Source organism: Eucyclogobius newberryi, unplaced genomic scaffold, assembly GCF_026437365.1.
Source record: "Eucyclogobius newberryi isolate DKJ021-1_F unplaced genomic scaffold, fEucNew1.0.hap1 SCAF_2, whole genome shotgun sequence".
Lineage (NCBI taxonomy): Eukaryota > Metazoa > Chordata > Actinopteri > Gobiiformes > Gobiidae > Eucyclogobius > Eucyclogobius newberryi.
Window position 1 is genome coordinate 4406773 of NW_027315834.1, and position 17672 is coordinate 4424444.

General features: G+C 41.9%; 1 protein-coding gene across 1 annotated transcript in view; it reads right to left on the bottom strand.

The window, feature by feature from the left end:
- The window catches only part of LOC140367336 (ephrin-A5b-like), a 76933-nt gene extending 59919 nt beyond the window's left edge, over nt 1-17014 (bottom strand). The window contains exon 1 of the mRNA XM_072453766.1: nt 16798-17014. Within this exon, the coding sequence (XP_072309867.1) occupies nt 16798-16937 (140 nt within the window). The 5' untranslated portion in view covers nt 16938-17014. The remainder of the gene's footprint in view (nt 1-16797) is intronic.
- Nucleotides 17015-17672: the final 658 nt, after the last annotated feature.

Sequence of the window (17672 nt, forward strand, 5' to 3'; positions counted from 1 at the left end):
CAACCAGGCCGGCAACCAGGCCCACTCCTGACGTGCACACACCCACAACCACACCCACAACCAGGCCCACAACCAGGCCCACAACCAGGCCCACACCCACAGCCAGGCCCACTCCCGAAGTGCACAAACCTACTACCAGGCCGGCAACCAGGCCCACTCCTGACGTGCACAAACCCACTACCAGGCCCGCAAACCTAGCCTCATTCCTGACGCGCACACAGCCGCAACCAGGCCCACAACCAGGCCCGCAACCAGGCCCACTCCTGACGTGCACACACCCACAACCACACCCACAACCAGGCCCACACCCACAGCCAGGCCCACTCCCGAAGTGCACAAACCTACTACCAGGCCGGCAACCAGGCCCACTCCTGACGTGCACAAACCTACTACCAGGCCGGCAACCAGGCCCACTCCTGACGTGCACAAACCCACTACCAGGCCCGCAACCAAGCCTCATTCCTGACGCGCACACAGCCGCAACCAGGCCCACAACCAGGCCTGCAACCAGGCCGGCAACCAGGCCCACTCCTGACGTGCACACACCCACAACCACACCCACAACCAGGCCCACAACCAGGCCCACACCCACAGCCAGGCCCACTCCCGAAGTGCACAAACCTACTACCAGGCCGGCAACCAGGCCCACTCCTGACGTGCACAAACCTACTACCAGGCCGGCAACCAGGCCCACTCCTGACGTGCACAAACCCACTACCAGGCCCGCAACCAAGCCTCATTCCTGACGCGCACACAGCCGCAACCAGGCCCACAACCAGGCCTGCAACCAGGCCGGCAACCAGGCCCACTCCTGACGTGCACACACCCACAACCACACCCACAACCAGGCCCACAACCAGGCCCACACCCACAGCCAGGCCCACTCCCGAAGTGCACAAACCTACTACCAGGCCGGCAACCAGGCCCACTCCTGACGTGCACAAACCTACTACCAGGCCGGCAACCAGGCCCACTCCTGACGTGCACAAACCCACTACCAGGCCCGCAACCAAGCCTCATTCCTGACGCGCACACAGCCGCAACCAGGCCCACAACCAGGCCCACAGCCAGGCCCACAGAGCCAGGCCCACTCCCGACGTGCACACACCCACAACCAGGCCCACAACCAGGCCCACAACCAGGCCCACAACCAGGCCCACAACCAGGCCCAAAACCAGGCCCACTCCTGACGCGCACACACCCACAACCAGGCCCACAACCAGGCCCACTCCCTCGCGCATACAAGCCCACTACCAGGCCCGCCATCAGTCTTTGGTTGTGGGACAAGCCCCTCTTTAACAAGAACCACTCTAATATGACCCTGACGAGTCCCCAAGCCAGCAACTTGGGTCCGGAGAAGTTCTCGCTCAATCATTACCAACACATTTAAGGACTATACGTCGCAAACGTTCTCAGCGTTGAGTTAAGATGCTGTACTTGATTTTTATCATCTTAATTTTTTTTATTTTCAGTTCATGCTAAGAGCGCACTTCAGGCTTTGTGGAAAATAAAGCACTTTATAATATGATGAATTGCTTTATTTTCCACAAAGCCTGACGTGCGCTCTTAGCATGATTTAGTTTGTTAACAGTGAAAGTTGTGAAAAGTGCTTATAAACCCTTCGTTGTGAATTATTAGGTTGCTCAGAATATATTAGAAAAGTGAAGCAAAACTTTGGACTTCAGGGTGAAAAGGGTGAAAATGAGTCCGCTGTCTGCATCTCTTCATAATATGATGAATAGATGCAGACAGCGGACTCATTTTCACCCTTTTCCCCCCTGCTTTTTTTTTACAATATGTCTGGACTAGACTAAAACTTCTCTTATATTACATGATATTGCCCTTTGATGCAATATCAATAACGCAAAAAAACATTTTATATAGCAAATAACGCTAAGGTTCTTTGGTTTTTCAGAGATTTTTAAGTTTGATGCAGCTTGATGAAGCATTAATGAGTTTAATTTACCAGTAAAACTCCTGTCAAAATGTAACTTAATATAGACCATACCAATAGAAAACAAGGCTAAATTAAGGACAAAAATTATAACTAAAATCTGACACTGAAGTATTTGAAATTGTTTTGGGGAGCGATATTTGTGGAATTCCATTTCTGGCAAAGAAAAAACAACCCCACGCTTTACCCTCTGGGACCTTCTTAACCCACTGGAAAAGTTTGAAAAAGACTAGTTTTAATCAATATTTGTGGAGTACACGGCCTTTGAATATATGTCAAGGGATAAAAGGGCTAAAGTCCTCTCTGATGCCTGCTCCTGTCACTGGAGAAAGTACTCCAACGCTCCCCTCTGTTCTTCAGCCTTGCGCCGTTTGGCCTGTTTTAATCCTGCAGGACAATGAGCGCGTTTGTCCCTGGCCCGGAGCCCGAGATGGCGCAGATCGCTTCCCAGAGTGCATTGTTCCGGCTGTTTACCCACGTTCTCTCGCCCCATACTCCACCGCCATTCACAGCCAGCACAAAGAGGGCACCAGGGCAAATATTGAGCGCTCCTTCACAAAGCAGAATCAGGCGGAAGTCACGGCCGCGCTCGCAGCTTAGGCCCACGGCTCAAATAGCTCCACACACAGTATCAACTTAAAGAAGAAAAAAAAGAGGATGTTTAACATTTGTATAGGGCTTTTAAATGTGACACGATGGAGTTCAAGACTGTTGAGCCTAATCACATTTTGGGTTAGCACCAGGAGCCAATGGGGAAAGAAGATCACGAGGCTCCACAGCTAAAAATCGAATCCAGTGTAAAGAGAAAGTGGCATCGAACAAAAATGTTTACTCGATACAAATCACTTTTTGTTTGGATGCGAATGACAAAATCTCCAGAACAAAATCATCTTGGATAGGTCAAAATAATAATTAGAAATACTCACTGAAATGTGTAGATTTTTAGCATAATTAACATAATTTGAGTCTGCATAATAGATTTGTAAACTTTTGTATGAAATATTGATCCAAATAGGGTATCAAAGTATACAAAATCAGATACTTTGATAATTAATACATACTAATTTTAGCAATTATCTAGAAAAAAAATATTTTATCCAACAGGACAAATTTGACTTATTGAGAAACGTTTTTTTAAATAATCTTGCAATTTATCAGAACTAGTAATACCAAAATGTTTGATGAATAAAGTTATTATTATAACTTATTATACTATTATTTAGTGTAGTCCATTGTTTAAAACCTTACCCCAAACATTTTTTATAATTATTGTGGCATTGAAATTGGTATTATTCCTTATTATCAAAATTGAGATTGCAATTTTAGTTTTGTAACAACACATCCAAAAGTGTGTTCAAAGGTATCCATTTATTGTGTCCAGGGCAAACGTTTTGAGGCCTGGATACATCGCTTTCATCATGTGATTAGAAATGTTTTTTTCCATGTGGGTTTGTGGTCGTGCATTGGGATGTGTTTATAGTTTCCTGTTATTCATCTGTCAAAAAAAAATCCCTTCTCTTTCCCATTTGCTTTGAGTATACTTAGTAGAATAGCTGCCCAGTGCCGTCTCGTCTTCACCAGAGTCTGCATCCTCTCTTGTCCAAGCATCTCACTCAAAAGTATTCCAGGAGCCAAAAACCAAGCCAGGCCTCTTTGGAAGTTAGTACTTCTCCAAGTCTGCTTTGGATCACTTAAATGGTCCTGAGACCCTTTTTGGACCGCACCAATCTGTTTCAAAGTGAACTAGTGGAAACATCCCTTAAAGGATAGGGTGGAAGGACCAGGATGTAGCAAACAGGTTGCAGGGGACGCAAGACGTGTTGGGGGACAGTCGGGGAAAGTATTCGGATGCAGAGGACGGTTTTCGGAGGAGGTGTAGGGGACAGGAAGCATCTTATGCGTCCCACACAAAAGGGGCCTGACCTCCTGAGCCTTGAGCCCATGAAAAGGCCAGGGGCAGTGGAGTGAGACGGGATTAGACCTAAAGAGGGACATTAATCCTGGACCCCCGCACTAATCCACTTTTCACATCTGGAGACTCCGCAGGAGACGGCAGCACAGAGGGACATGGGGGACAAAGGGACCAGGGGCTACAGTCACAAGTCTCTGGAAAATATGATTCAATAGTGGTTATAAAACAGCATCATCACTCTCATCATGCTTCAGATATTCTTTTATTCGATCCAAAATGCAATAAAAATGAAGTTCAACAAAAGTTCTGATGCCGATAATCTATCTGCAAATGGAAATCAGAAGAATATACCTCATTGTAAGAGAAGGTCAAACTGCTTGATTTGGAAAGCAACTCAACATTTTTGTTATTTGATGCGATGTAACCAAATTAAGAAAAAGGAAGCCCATTGATGAAGGAGGTGAGAAATCTGTTACATTAGATTATTAACATTTTTATAAACACACACGCTCCAGTGCTCAGACACTTCCAGTTTTCACCTACCCCTTGTCCCCACCCACATCCCTGAGTGAGACATGTTGGGTTAGGGTTAGAATAAAATGTCACTTAGACTTGTTACAGTGAAATGTTACTATGGAGAGGTGGGGCTCATCTGTTCTGCAGTTTTGAAGCCAATGCACCAGTTTCAATTACTAAGACGTTTTTGATCAATATTGCAGTTCACAAGGAACAAAATGTAAAATGATGATCTACTTTTGTCGAGGTTCAATACCACGTACCAGGGGGAAAGAGCAATATGTTTCCTTTAAGAATGATTCAGACTTAGCAACTACTATACCCAAATTCTGAACCACTTCAGAATGGTAAAAGAAATTGAATTCTATTGTTTGAAAAAGGTTTTTATTCATGGTATAGAAATCTGAATCAAACATCAAGCCTTTTCCTTATTTTGACATTTCTGTACGGTCACAACACTAGATATCAAACATGAGGCGAACCCCGCCACCAGCAGACTGTGTTAACCAAAGCTCAGTTTAGTTAAGAGTGCTTAGTGTCTGTGAGCGCCTCATTAGAAACACGGCGGTGCGTTCAGGCGTCCCAGCGAGGCGTTTATGTGCCGCTGAGAGCCAGGATCACTCCACAATCAGGCCTAATCTGCATGCGCGTTTGTGGAAAGCGATACGGCGGCCCTCAAAAAGCAGCTGAGGGGGGCGGGGCCGGGGCTCTGACAGCTGCGGATAAAACGGATTCCTGTGAACGCACCGTCGCCAACACTTTAGATAATCCCCCCAAAAACCACAGACCCACCGAACGCACCACAGAGCAAAGGGCTCAACACATTCCTGTCCACACAATGCAGGCCATAATCAGCTCTAATAAGACCACTTCCTGTCTTTTACTTTTTAAAATAAGTGAAAGGATGAAAAAAAAAGTGATAGTTTTGTCAAGAGACTAACATTTCATTCTTTATTTAGAAAATGATCAATACCAATTTCAAAACCACAATGAAACACATTTTAATACAATAGAATGTAACTTTAAACAAAATAGTAGAACTTGGGGATCAAGACCATTTTAAGACTGTTAAAGACAGACTCCTATTCATGTGGTTGATGCTTGTTCAAATCTAGTATCGCTTTCAGATCGGTCTTAGTATGATTTGTATCTGCGTTTTGGACAATCCGAAGAGGAAATTTAAAGGGGGAAAATTATTTGTATATCTCAGGTTTAAATTAAGAATAATCTGTTTCTGTGAGTCTCTTTTGCTTTGGACACTTCTCAAACTGCGGTGAGTCATTCAAGGCGTAAATCCACGTGAGACATGACATAAGCCTTAAGTGAGATATTCCAGTCATTTATCCTTTAAAAAAAACAGCATCAAATTATGTCATTTCTATCTAACATTCTGGCAAAAGATAAGGGGGGGAAACAAAGAAAAGTAAAAACCTCCCAACAATTTCAGTCCAAAAAAACATTTTTTTTAAGATCCGAGGTTTTTTTACCAAAACTCTTAGAAACAAGTTGGTGTTGAATGAGGGATCCCTCATTCATCCAGGAGTGTTCCATTGTAGAACATTCTGTTGTATCATCTGGACGTAACTTAGTGACAGCTGGTAATGGAATTCTCCTGTTCTCTCCGTGTCTGGGTGTGGTCCTCCAACGCAATACTACAGATTCACCAGTCACCTAATTACTATATCAGCTACCAATACTGCCACATTCAACTGTCCTTGGCCCCTCAGACCGGTTCACTCAGTTTAATTTGGAAGAGTTCTTCTTCAGAGTGTGTCTCATGTTCAGGCCCAGCTCTGCTACGTGAACAACAGACCTCCCCCAAACACACTGTAACTCCTTTTAAGATTAGATAAGCTTTTATTGTACCTGTAGGGAAATGTGTCCTTTCTTCTTCAATGCCGCTGGGTCCTCCAGTCAGGAGCCCATCTCCTGATCTTAGTCTAGTCTTGGTCAGAACTGCAGCTGGAGGATTTTACCCATGGTGCATGTTTTGGGTTGATGGTGGAAAGTAAAGTCCAGAGGAAACCCACCCAGACAAGGGAGAAACAGGTCTGCCCCAGGAATCGAACCCGCAAACTTAGAAGCCGTGCGAGGTGTGCGCCATGCGAGCGAGCAAGCGCCGTGCGAGCGGGCGAGCGCCGTGTGCGCCGTGTGAGCGAGCGAGCGCCGTGCGAGCGGGCGAGCGCCGTGTGCGCCGTGCTAAAACCCCTCAGCGAGGACATTGTAGCACTATATCACGGTTAACAATGTAAATGTACAAATTATGATTTTACTTAAGATAAGATATTCCTTTATTGTCCACACATAGGGAAATTTCATTGTTGCAACGAGGTAGATACAGAGGAAAAGGGCAGATAACTTACAGGAAGTTTAAAAAACACTCTTAATAGAAGAACTCTTTTAAACAAAACTTACTATCAAGCTTTACAATTCAATTACAAAAATGTGTTTGTTATCGGCTGACATGACCTTTAGTCAGAAGATTTATATAAAAAGGTGTGGAATTTGGCCCCATTTCTCATGTGAAAGTGTGACTTCTTCACATTCTAGAGTCTGAAAACAACCAATATTTGTCAAGAATTCCAGCCACAATAGTCCTGCGCTCAAACGCTTTGAAACAAGTCGCCTGGCAGACAAAGGCAAGGGAATAAGTCACCGAGGGTCAGACTGGAGCTGTTTAACCCAGCAGGCTCTATGCAGTGTGACATTAACCATCACTGGGGTCCGCCCAGGGTCAAGGGGGCTCCGCCACAATACGGGCCCCTGGAACCCACTCTCACCCTGACACACCATTGGCCCCTGAAGAATGAACCAGGGCCGAGGCGAGGCAGTAAACTTGAGTTTCTTGAAGTTCTCTCTTCATTTTAACCTTTTTTTATTTAATATTTTTAATTTAATGTTGCTCCGCCATGGAAATTTGTCCTCTGCAACAGACCGCACCTTTCAGCAGTGATACTGTCAGGACGACAGTCAGGAGAAGAGAGCGAATCAAAAGTTGATAGATCACAATCAAAACTTTGGTCATTCTTGGTGACGAGGTGAGCACAAGTCTAGAGCCAACGTGTGGCGTCAACAGCACGTGGTTCTGAGGAGGAAGAGGAGGAGTTAGCGCTCACTGCTCAGGAGAAACAGCTTTAGTTTTGCACTGATTTGCCTTGGAGCTGATTGGGACGGTCCAAAAGTGTCTCCAGTGTCTTAAAAACTAGTTTTAAAAGCGCTCTGGCTCACTTTTGGCTCCCAGAATGCTTTGGAGCAAGATGATTGGATAAGAGAGAACACACAGGTGAAAACAAGACATTGTGATCAATCACTATATTTCCAATTCATGCAGCCACCCCTTCACACACACATTAAAATACAGTGTAGAGTAGTGAGGACCAGAGCTGCCCCGGAGCTGACCCTGACACAAGCCCCCCGCCAGGGTCTAACCCTGCCCAATGCACCCCCTGAACCCCCACAACCCCCAGGTCAGCCCCTCTGTCACACACGTCAACCGGTTTATGAATAATAGAATATGATTTAGGTTGACTATACGCAACAGCTTTATGTCCTCATAAGACTGACCTCCTGACACGGCGAAGAGCGGCGCTGCATTGAAAGAGAAAGACAAGAAAACTGCCCAAAAGCTGCAAAAAGAGTAGACACAAGAACAGAAACTTCAAAGTGATATTTCTGCACGTTTGTTCACAGTTTACAGCCTGATCACCTTGTGTGTGACACTTGAGCCAGAACAAAGACATTTACAGGCACATTTAAGCACAGAATATAATCTGTTTTTGTCATTAGAAAATCTGAAAATATATATATACACGACACAAAACATTTTGGCCAATATCTCCCACTCCTAGTTTATAATATGATATAATATATGTTCCTTTAAAAACCTCTTGACAAGCTTTTAGTTCCAATCATAATATTTCAAAGAATGAAGATAAAAAAAGTGCTTAAGAAAACATTTTATGGAAAGATGGTAGTCTATGTAGCTCCTCCTATTTATTCACTGAAGCTGCTGCAACAAAAACAACACATTCGATAAAAGGAACTTGTATTCAATATATTGTGATACAATACAATGTTATAATATTCTGGTCATTATTATCAGAGTACATGTACATGTTACATGTTATATAAGTATTATATAAGTAGTTATAGCAGTAATTATTAAGAAGTTGTTTGATTGACATGAAAAAAAAGTATATCTATTAAGTATATATAGTAACAATTACTTGTCAGTCGAATAACTTCTAAATAATAACTGCTAAGGCTACTTGTATAACATGTAAATAATGTATAAGTTTGTCAAAATGTGATTTCATAATTGACAGAAAATCCATGTTTTCTCCGTCTTTGATGCCATAGCCAAATCCCTCAAATATAAACATGTCTCGAGCACATAGAGTGCATCACGGTTGTATAATAAAACTATAGCCTTCCCAAGATGGTTCCGCGCGTTCTGCCTGGCAACAAGACCTGCCCCTCCAAGACCTTCTGAATCAGGTCGACACACAAGCCGCGAACACAACCGCCCAACCAACGTCCACCAGAGGCTAACCAAACGTATTCCGGATTATTTTAAGACTTCTCCAGGACTGTGGATTAGGAGAGCAGGCCAAAAAAGGCTGTAGTATTTTTTTCTTTTCTTTTTTGAGTCTGCATAGCAACCAACCGAGCCCCACGAGCGGAGCCGTGTGGAGACCGCCGGCAAATGAGCGAACATCCAATCCAAAGCTTGGACCGCGATATGTTGAGACGGTTCTCCAGGATTATTCAAGACGTTTGTGATGTTGACCTACTTGTTCCCGTGCAGCCAAACACTGAGCAGGGGTGAAGGACGCTATTTTGTTACTTAAGTAAAAGTACAGATTCGGGGACAAAAAAAAATCTACTTAAGTAAAGCACTAATGTACCAGCTGAAAAATGTACTTCGTAAATATTTTTTAAAACTATTAAAGCTTAAATTGTTGTTATCTTGATAAATAATTGTGCAGATTTTTGAATCAATAACCTAATGTTTGTAGTCATTTTTGATGGCAAAGTGGCAGAGTGGTTCGTGTTCTCGTCTCCCATTCAAGAGAATCGAACCCAGCGATTCCCGGGCCTGACCAACATCACATGATCGCTCTGGGTGGAGTCTGCATGACCTTCCCGTTACCGTGGCTTCTCTCCGGCTTTTCTGACTTCCTCCCACCGTCCAAACACATGTGTTAGGTCAAATTGAAACTCTAAATTCCGCTAGTGAGTGAATGTGAGAGTGAATGTTTGTCAGTGATCCAAAATATACTGGTTAGCAATCAGAGGAATACTTTTACTTTTTACAATCCCTAAGTTAAGGGGTAGAAAATAAAATACAAAAATTTAAGTGACCTTCTTGATTACAAGATTTGTCCGGTATTTGTACTTTACTCAAGGCATTTTTAACTAGATTTGAGAGCAGGTATACTTTCTATTCACTACATTTTCAACTGGACTGATAAGTAGATTGACATTTTGTTCTAAGGTGGACAGGGCTGTTTTCAAATTAAAAATGCAGATGTTTAGTCCTGGTTTATGGCAAATATCTCTGCAATTGCTAGGCCTAGTCACATGAAACAAAAACTGGCACAAAGGCCAGTGACTTAAATCCCTGATATAAACCCCAACAAAAACAGGTTTGACTTTTTGTGGACTATCTTAAATTTCTTAAAAAAAACCTTAAAAGCAATATTCCCTGTTTTTCCGGTTTTCCAGGGGAGCCTGCTGATGACGTCTTCTGTATTTTACAAAGACAAAACTGGGTCGTAAAGCAAGCCGTTTGAAAGCCATTGATGTCTCCGTGTGAAAAGAGCTGCTTTCAGGAGGGACAAAGGCTTCTTCCACATTAGGGGTCGGCTAATGCTAGGGCCACTCGAGCCGTTAGCATGAAAAAGGCTGCGACACCATCGGCCAAAACATTATGACAACACCAGAAGATCAGGTCAATGCAAGACGTCCACAGAGAAAAGCTATACGACCGTTACAAGCTGAACTGTGTTTGTTGGGCTTGATTTAAGAGCCAAGAGTACGTACAAGGCACATATAAGCCCATTTATTATACAGGGGTGTCCAAACTATGGCCTGGGGTCCAACTCCGGCCCTCAGACTAATATTTGTTGGCCCTTAGGCTCAACAGTCCTGCCCACTTTGAAGTTCCCAGTGGTTTTGGAAGCACATTTCGCACTCATTTAACTGGTCTGCGGCACTCTTTGAATACGTTTCAATATGTGGCTTTTGGAGGGAAAAGTTTGGACATCCCGGTCAAAAATAGCGAAATTTCCATCTACTAGGGCTGTAGAGAACTCAAGAAATTCTGGGTCGACTGAAGACTTGCCCTGTGCCTCTATTAGTCGACTAAAAAGGTGTCAAAGGTCAAAACTATCTTTATGACCCAATCATATATTTGGCCCAACTTGCACAAACAAGAAAAACAAGAAAACTAATGGTAATGTCTTAATTTCCATGTTTAAAAATGAAGGAAAAAAAAGTAGAATAACTTCACAATTTAGGCCGCAGTTATTTTATTACTTGGTTTACGGATTTTTAAATGAAATATATTGAACAGGCGGACGAAATATAAATATAAAAAATAATGTCCATTTCAAAAGATTTTTTCTTCTTTCCGGGTTTACCCAAAACGCACCACGGGACAATGCTTTCCAAAATAAATGACTCCAGCAGGATTTTGACAAAAAATTGCTTGACGCGCTCTTATCTTTTGACTTAATGCCGCTTTTTATATTTCATTTAATGCAATTGTGCGTTGTCGGCAGGACTTTATAAAAAAAATGTGATAATAATTTATTTTATTTATATTGTAGAAATCAAGTGCGGCGGATCCGTAAACCAAGTGATAAAATAACCGTGGCCTTACTCCCAGACTCCGGCTAACTACCTCTGTTTCTGTTAAGTCTATTCAAATCCTTTATAATACAAACTTTGATCGACAAAGACGCCAATGATTGACGAAACAACTAAAAGACCTACCAAACCACTACCCACCAGCTCCCACAGGCTTTGAACTCATCTCAGCATTAGCATGTGTTTGTGGCGTGTTGGAGGCCACGCCTGAGGGTCAGACTTCTCAGGACCGGTTCCTCCCTGGATGATGACTTTTATTGGGTTGGATTCATATGTAAACACAGGACGTCAGGAGAGGTGCTCTGACATGTCTGCCACTGACGCATCACAATCAAAGACTCGCTTCTCTTTGTTTCACTGTTAATGAGCAACACGAGAAATATGTTGGTCCACAAGTATTCTTCGGATTTAGAATATTAGCTTTGTTTTTTACTCACCAAAACATGGAATATTTTAGGAGGATACAAGATGCGTTGAAAGAGAAAGAATTCTAAACATGAAATATTTGAGAGAAGACTGAAATCTGAACTGCTAAACAAATACAAGAATCCCATGTATGTTTAAGACATGATATATTGCCATTTGTAGAGGAATGTGTATTATTTAAATAATTGAATTCTTCGCGATTTGCTAATTGTGACTGTTCAAATTACAGTTTTGATTCGGTTGTGACCTGGCCCTGGTTTAGACCTGGTTTGGTCCTGGTTTGGTCCTGGTTTGGTCCTGGTTTGGTCCTGGTTTGGTCCTGGTTTGGTCCTGGTTTGGTCCTGGTTTAGGCCTGGTTTAGGCCTGGTTTAGACCTGGTTTGGTCCTGGTTTGGTCCTGGTTTAGACCTGGTTTGGTCCTGGTTTGGTCCTGGTTTAGACCTGGTTTGGTCCTGGTTTGGTCCTGGTTTAGACCTGGTTTGGTCCTGGTTTGGTCCTGGTTTGGTCCTGGTTTGGTCCTGGTTTAGACCTGGTTTAGACCTGGTTTGGTCCCGGTTTGGTCCTGTCCTGGTTTAAAACTGGTTTAGACCTGGTTTAGACCTTGTTCAGCCCTAAATAGTTCTGGTTTAGTCCTTGTTTAGTTTTGATTGAATCATTGTGACGTCACCATTTAGTTGTTGCTCAGTTTTTTTTTTTTTTATTCCGTCTTGTTGATTTACTCAGTGACTTTGAACAGCTGTGTCCATAAAACTAAGTCAGTGGGTCATTAGCTCGCACGCTCTGCAGCCCATGGTCACGCCGCACATTTAAAAACACTGTCTGATTAGGTTTTGAAAGATCTTCTTTTTTTTTACACAGTGATTCTCTTTTGATCTGACTATTGCCCTAACTAAGTTTGTCAAAAATCAGATACCAATCTATGAAAAAACTAGATACTCATTTGAACAAGAATTGATACTTTCCTGAACAGTTTTAGAATGATTGGGCGCATTATCAGATCTAGTATAAGAGAAAGTATTTCAGCAAGAGTTTGAGGAGTTTTCTCATTCAAAAGAAGTAATATTTGGTTTAAAGTCCTCATTTGTCATCATTTAGAAACTCATAGATATAAGAAGAGTAGTATATAAGACAGTACATTATTTTGTGTTGAAAATAGCATCCTATAACAGTGGTTCTCATATGAAATGGTGAATGTAGATTATTATTATTTTAGCCGACCAAAGTCATGTATCTAGGCCTAGAAAAAAACATGAGGCTACTTTGGGGATAGCCTACTTCTGATGTCGGGGGTCGCAGATGCCAACAGTTGTTATTTTGGGGTCGCGACTGAAAATGGTTGAGAGCCACCGCCTATAGCCTGTAGTAACTGCAGTCATGAATGGCAACAAGCCTGAAGTTTAACTTTGAGTTTAAATAACAATAAATGTTTCAACCTAATCCTATGAAACACAAGTCCTGGTCCAAGTGTGCTTTTTAAGAGTCTAGAGTGCGTAGATCGCGCCCTAAATCAGCACAAAAAAAACACGGTCAGTTTCCACCTTCTAAAAAGAGTGAGAAATATACTTTATTAGAACCCAGTACATATGACATATACTGATACCGATAATAAAAACATAGCTGATGTGTGTCTCAGAAATGGACTTTACGAACCAGTGTTACTAAAATGAACAAGCTCCTCTCTTGACTTTGGGTCAAGGACGAATGGTTGTATGCAAACTTTTTAATCATTATTATTACAGCTCGAGCATAACACCATGTTATGCCAAAAATTACCTTTCAGTAAAAATACTCTACTATTATACTAGGCCTTCAGAAGGGCCAAAATGTAAAAGGAGCCAGAGCCCCCGCACAGTGATGTTTGGAGCCATGCAAGAGTGGAATCATATACCACTAAATATAAAAGAAACAAATATGCATTATTTTTAAAAAGCATGTATGAACATTTTACTCGAGTTATAAACATGTGAAAGTGACACATTATTGTATTGCGTTTCTTGAAACTGTATTTAACTGTATTGAAAGTAGCAAGTGTTGTTGTATTTGTGTAAAAAAAGCAATTGCATTTTAATATATTTAATATGCTTACAACTATGAATTGTTATATTCGAAATTTAAAAAGGACCAGAGGAAGAGTGGCAGACGCAGTCGGCTGCCGATGATAATCTATTAAACATCTATTAAAAAGTAATAAATCACGCCATCTTGATAAAAGTGTTTTACATGAGGTTAAGGCTCTGTCTTTCTTCTGCACATGATCATTTGTAAATCCCGGTGCGCAAAAATATTCCACAATCTCCGAAACTCAAATTTCCCTCCCAACTTTGCATTGCTGCTATACATTTATATTTTTCTTGGCATAACGTGAGATTTTGGCAACATATTGTGCAACCCTTCAATGGTCTGGACCTGGTTTAATCCAGGTTTACATCCTAATCTGCAAATGTTATTTCTAGGGGATTATTTTGTGGTTTTAAATCTTTACTTATATTTTACCATTTATATATGTAAATCTATATATTGGTATGTGATAGATTTTTACTCTGTCTTAATAACGATTACGATTCATTGAATATATCCGTTTCAATAGAGACAAATGAGGTCAGATCTGTGGAGAGGTGACCCAGCGCACAGTAAGAATGCAGGACCTTCCACCAGAGAAGTTACATAGTGCACCTTTAAAAAGTTTGCGGAATACCTCGCCACATTCTCCAACAGCCTTTAAACTCCCCTTACTAACTCCCACTGCTTTGGTTTTGACTGCGTTTGTTTGTGGGGCCATAAAACGTCTTCTGAGGCTTTATTTTCTCCACAACAAAACCTCCTGCTTCGTCGCTTCACTTTGTGCCTGTAAAATCCCAGCGGACAAAAGCAGCGATTGACCAGGTCCGTTGCACGAGGAGAGAAAGTACGTTAGCATAAGAACAGGCTGCCCGCTGTCACTGACCCCGACAAGTCTGCGACGAGATGGTGGTCACCGACTGGGGCTGCAAGGTGCATCGCGATACAAACGGAACCGATACTTCATATTTTACATATCATTTTTATTTCAATCTTGTTTGTGTGTAGAGCTCCTGGACCGGTTAAAAACGTTTAAAAATCCAACAATTTAAACATGAATCAGAAATCCAAGTGCAGATGTGCGTCAGAAAAATTACAAATAGATATTTTGCCAAAATTGTTCAGCCCTACATAGTATTAGGATTAAAGGTGCACTATGTAATGTTTCTTGTCTCCATGGAGATGCCATTTCTTTGTCTGTACTACTCCACAGTATGGCATTAAATGTTTATTTCATGCATTTACTCAATTATTAACTGCTTACTAGAAAAAAAAAACTTAAAAATTATAACCAGTGACATAAAATTATGAAAGAACATATAAACAAATTATAGACAATACATTCACTATGATCATTTTGCATATCACCAACACTACAATTATATTATTCGATACATCTCCCACTTATAATTGGACGCATGTTGCAGTACTGTTTTCATCAGAAATCATGTGCAAGTTGTGGTACTTCCCAAAGAGTCGGTCTAGTGTTGCATCAAAATACCATTACTCAAGTAGGACTAAAAAGCATGAAAAAGTAGGTCAAACATTGGCCAAAGATAAAGATCAACTGTTAGATATTCGACTGTAATTGGACTTCTGACACAGCGGTGATGAACGGGGTCAAGAACATGGCGGCCCGGATCAGCTCTGGCACAGACCAGCGTGCGAAGGACCTCAATGTAATTACGACTCATAGTTAGGGATGTCAGGATTATTATAAGGTTAATCGATAATAATGATTATTCATGTCACAATATACGGTAATTGTACCAAGAAATGATAAACATGACCATTATAGAAGCAAAATCTTTTCGTTCAATCTCAATAAATAGACCTTAATGTAAATCTGATTTTGTCAAATTGAACTTTATTTTTGTCTTTCAGAACGTTCAGTTGCATAAAGTTGGTCACAAACACATGTTAGACCACGGGAATGAAAGAAAATTCAAGATTTGTTTGGTCACATTCTCAATAATCAAAAAACAATTGTTAAATAATTATGTTTTTTCTCACAATAATCGTAAAACTAAAATTTGAGATCGTGACATGCCTGAGTTCAGCTGATGACTTATGATAAATTGCAAACTTTAGGTCTAAAAACTCACAAATCTGGCATAAAACCACGAACGTCACACGCGAGAGGAAGTACTGCTACTGCAAATATTGGTTGTTTTTACGTTTGAAGTGCATGGTTAGACTTTTTGGATTTTTTTGTGGTAATTTTGCTTCCTGGCAAGACCTGAACACCAAATGTGCCACGCATGAAGGTAATTTGTTGACTGTTACATAGCAACCGTAATATTAACAAGGGTAAATGCTCATCCAAATTGCACAGAAAACACCCATATTTTGTTAAATTAAAGTTTATGTCTTCCTTGTGTGTAAATAGCCCCAGTATTTTGGATGGAATGTCGCTTGTTGATGACATAGATAGACATAGATACACCGAGACATAGATAGAGGTATTCTCTTTCACACAGCTACTTTAACCATCACTTGAATGATCAAACTGAAATAAATATTTAATATCTCACGATTTCCACCAAATACGCACTTAAAGGATTAGAAACTATAAGTTAAAAAAATATTGAATTAGGTAGTATTTTTGAGTATATTTTGACTTTCTTGAATTAAAAAAAACTTTCTTAAATTAATGAGTAAGTTGTGTTGTTATTCCAAGTGAATTAGCATCTCTTTTTCTAATTTCAAGAGAGAAAATGCAAGTTATTTTATCGCTTGATCAGTCAATAATTTTGAAGACAGTGATAATATACTCAAAACAAGATAAATACTACTTAATTAAAGCACTAATAAGTAGTAGTAATTTTGAGAGTAGTTTTTGAAATAACTTTGCTATTTTTCTCTAATCCAAACTATCTCAAAAGGAATTTAAATGAACTTTTAGCAGGTGATTAAATGCTATTCATACATTATATGCGTCAGAAAAGTTTGCTTGCACCCCACGGCTCCGCAGCAGCGCGCCGCACAAGACGCGCCTCGGCCCGGGTCACGCCGCGCTCGAGCCCCGCTGTCTCCCTGGTTCTCTTTCCGCGTCTTACCTCGGGTTGGTCCGGTTCCAGTAGACCACGAATCGGTCCGACACGAGCTTGGAGGCCGGGTCCTGACCGCACACGCGCACCGCCATCTCCACCAGGACGAGCGCGGAGAGCAGCAGCAGCATGTCCACCACCTGCGGCATGTTTCCCCGCCGCCAACACTGGCCCGAGTCCGGGGGTCGCCTCTCGGCCGCGACACGAGGCGAACGCGCGAGAGAACGAACGCTCCGCGGCGGCGGGAGCAGCGAGCCGAGCCGCGGTTCTGGCTTTTGCTTCGGCTCCGCGCCAAAGAAAAACACTCGCTCTTCTCGATGTGCTGCGGGGATTTTCTGCTTCGTTCTGCTTTCCGAAAAAAACAAACTTTAAAAGCGTCAAAAGTGTTGGAAAAGTGTGGAAAAGATGAAAGCGACAGAAGCAGCGAGGTTTTTTTGTCCCAAGAATGCGATGAATGCTGCGACAAAAAGTCAAGAAAGCGCTGAAAATCTTCCGACTCGAGTGAAGTTGGAGAAGCACAAAAGCTCCGGGGCGATGTGACGAGCGGCCGGGCTCAGGATGAAGTGAAGCCGGGTTCAGAGTGACGTGAAGCCGGGTTCAGAGTGACGTGAAGCCCGGGCTGGAGAAGCGGCAGTACCGCCCCTTCTTCTGCACTGTAAAAAATGTTCTGGCCCCGTGGGAAGAGACAGCGTGTGGTCACGTGATCTGATGGAGCAGAGGACTTCGTTTACTCAGTTACACTTAGGCCCAGTCCAGTGATTTAAACAAATACAAAAAAGTAAAAGTAGTTATTTTACTACTATATATTTTAATAATCATATTTGTATTTATTTTTGGCTACTCTACCAACCTTTGTGATTGAATTCCATTATTTATGTTTTCAA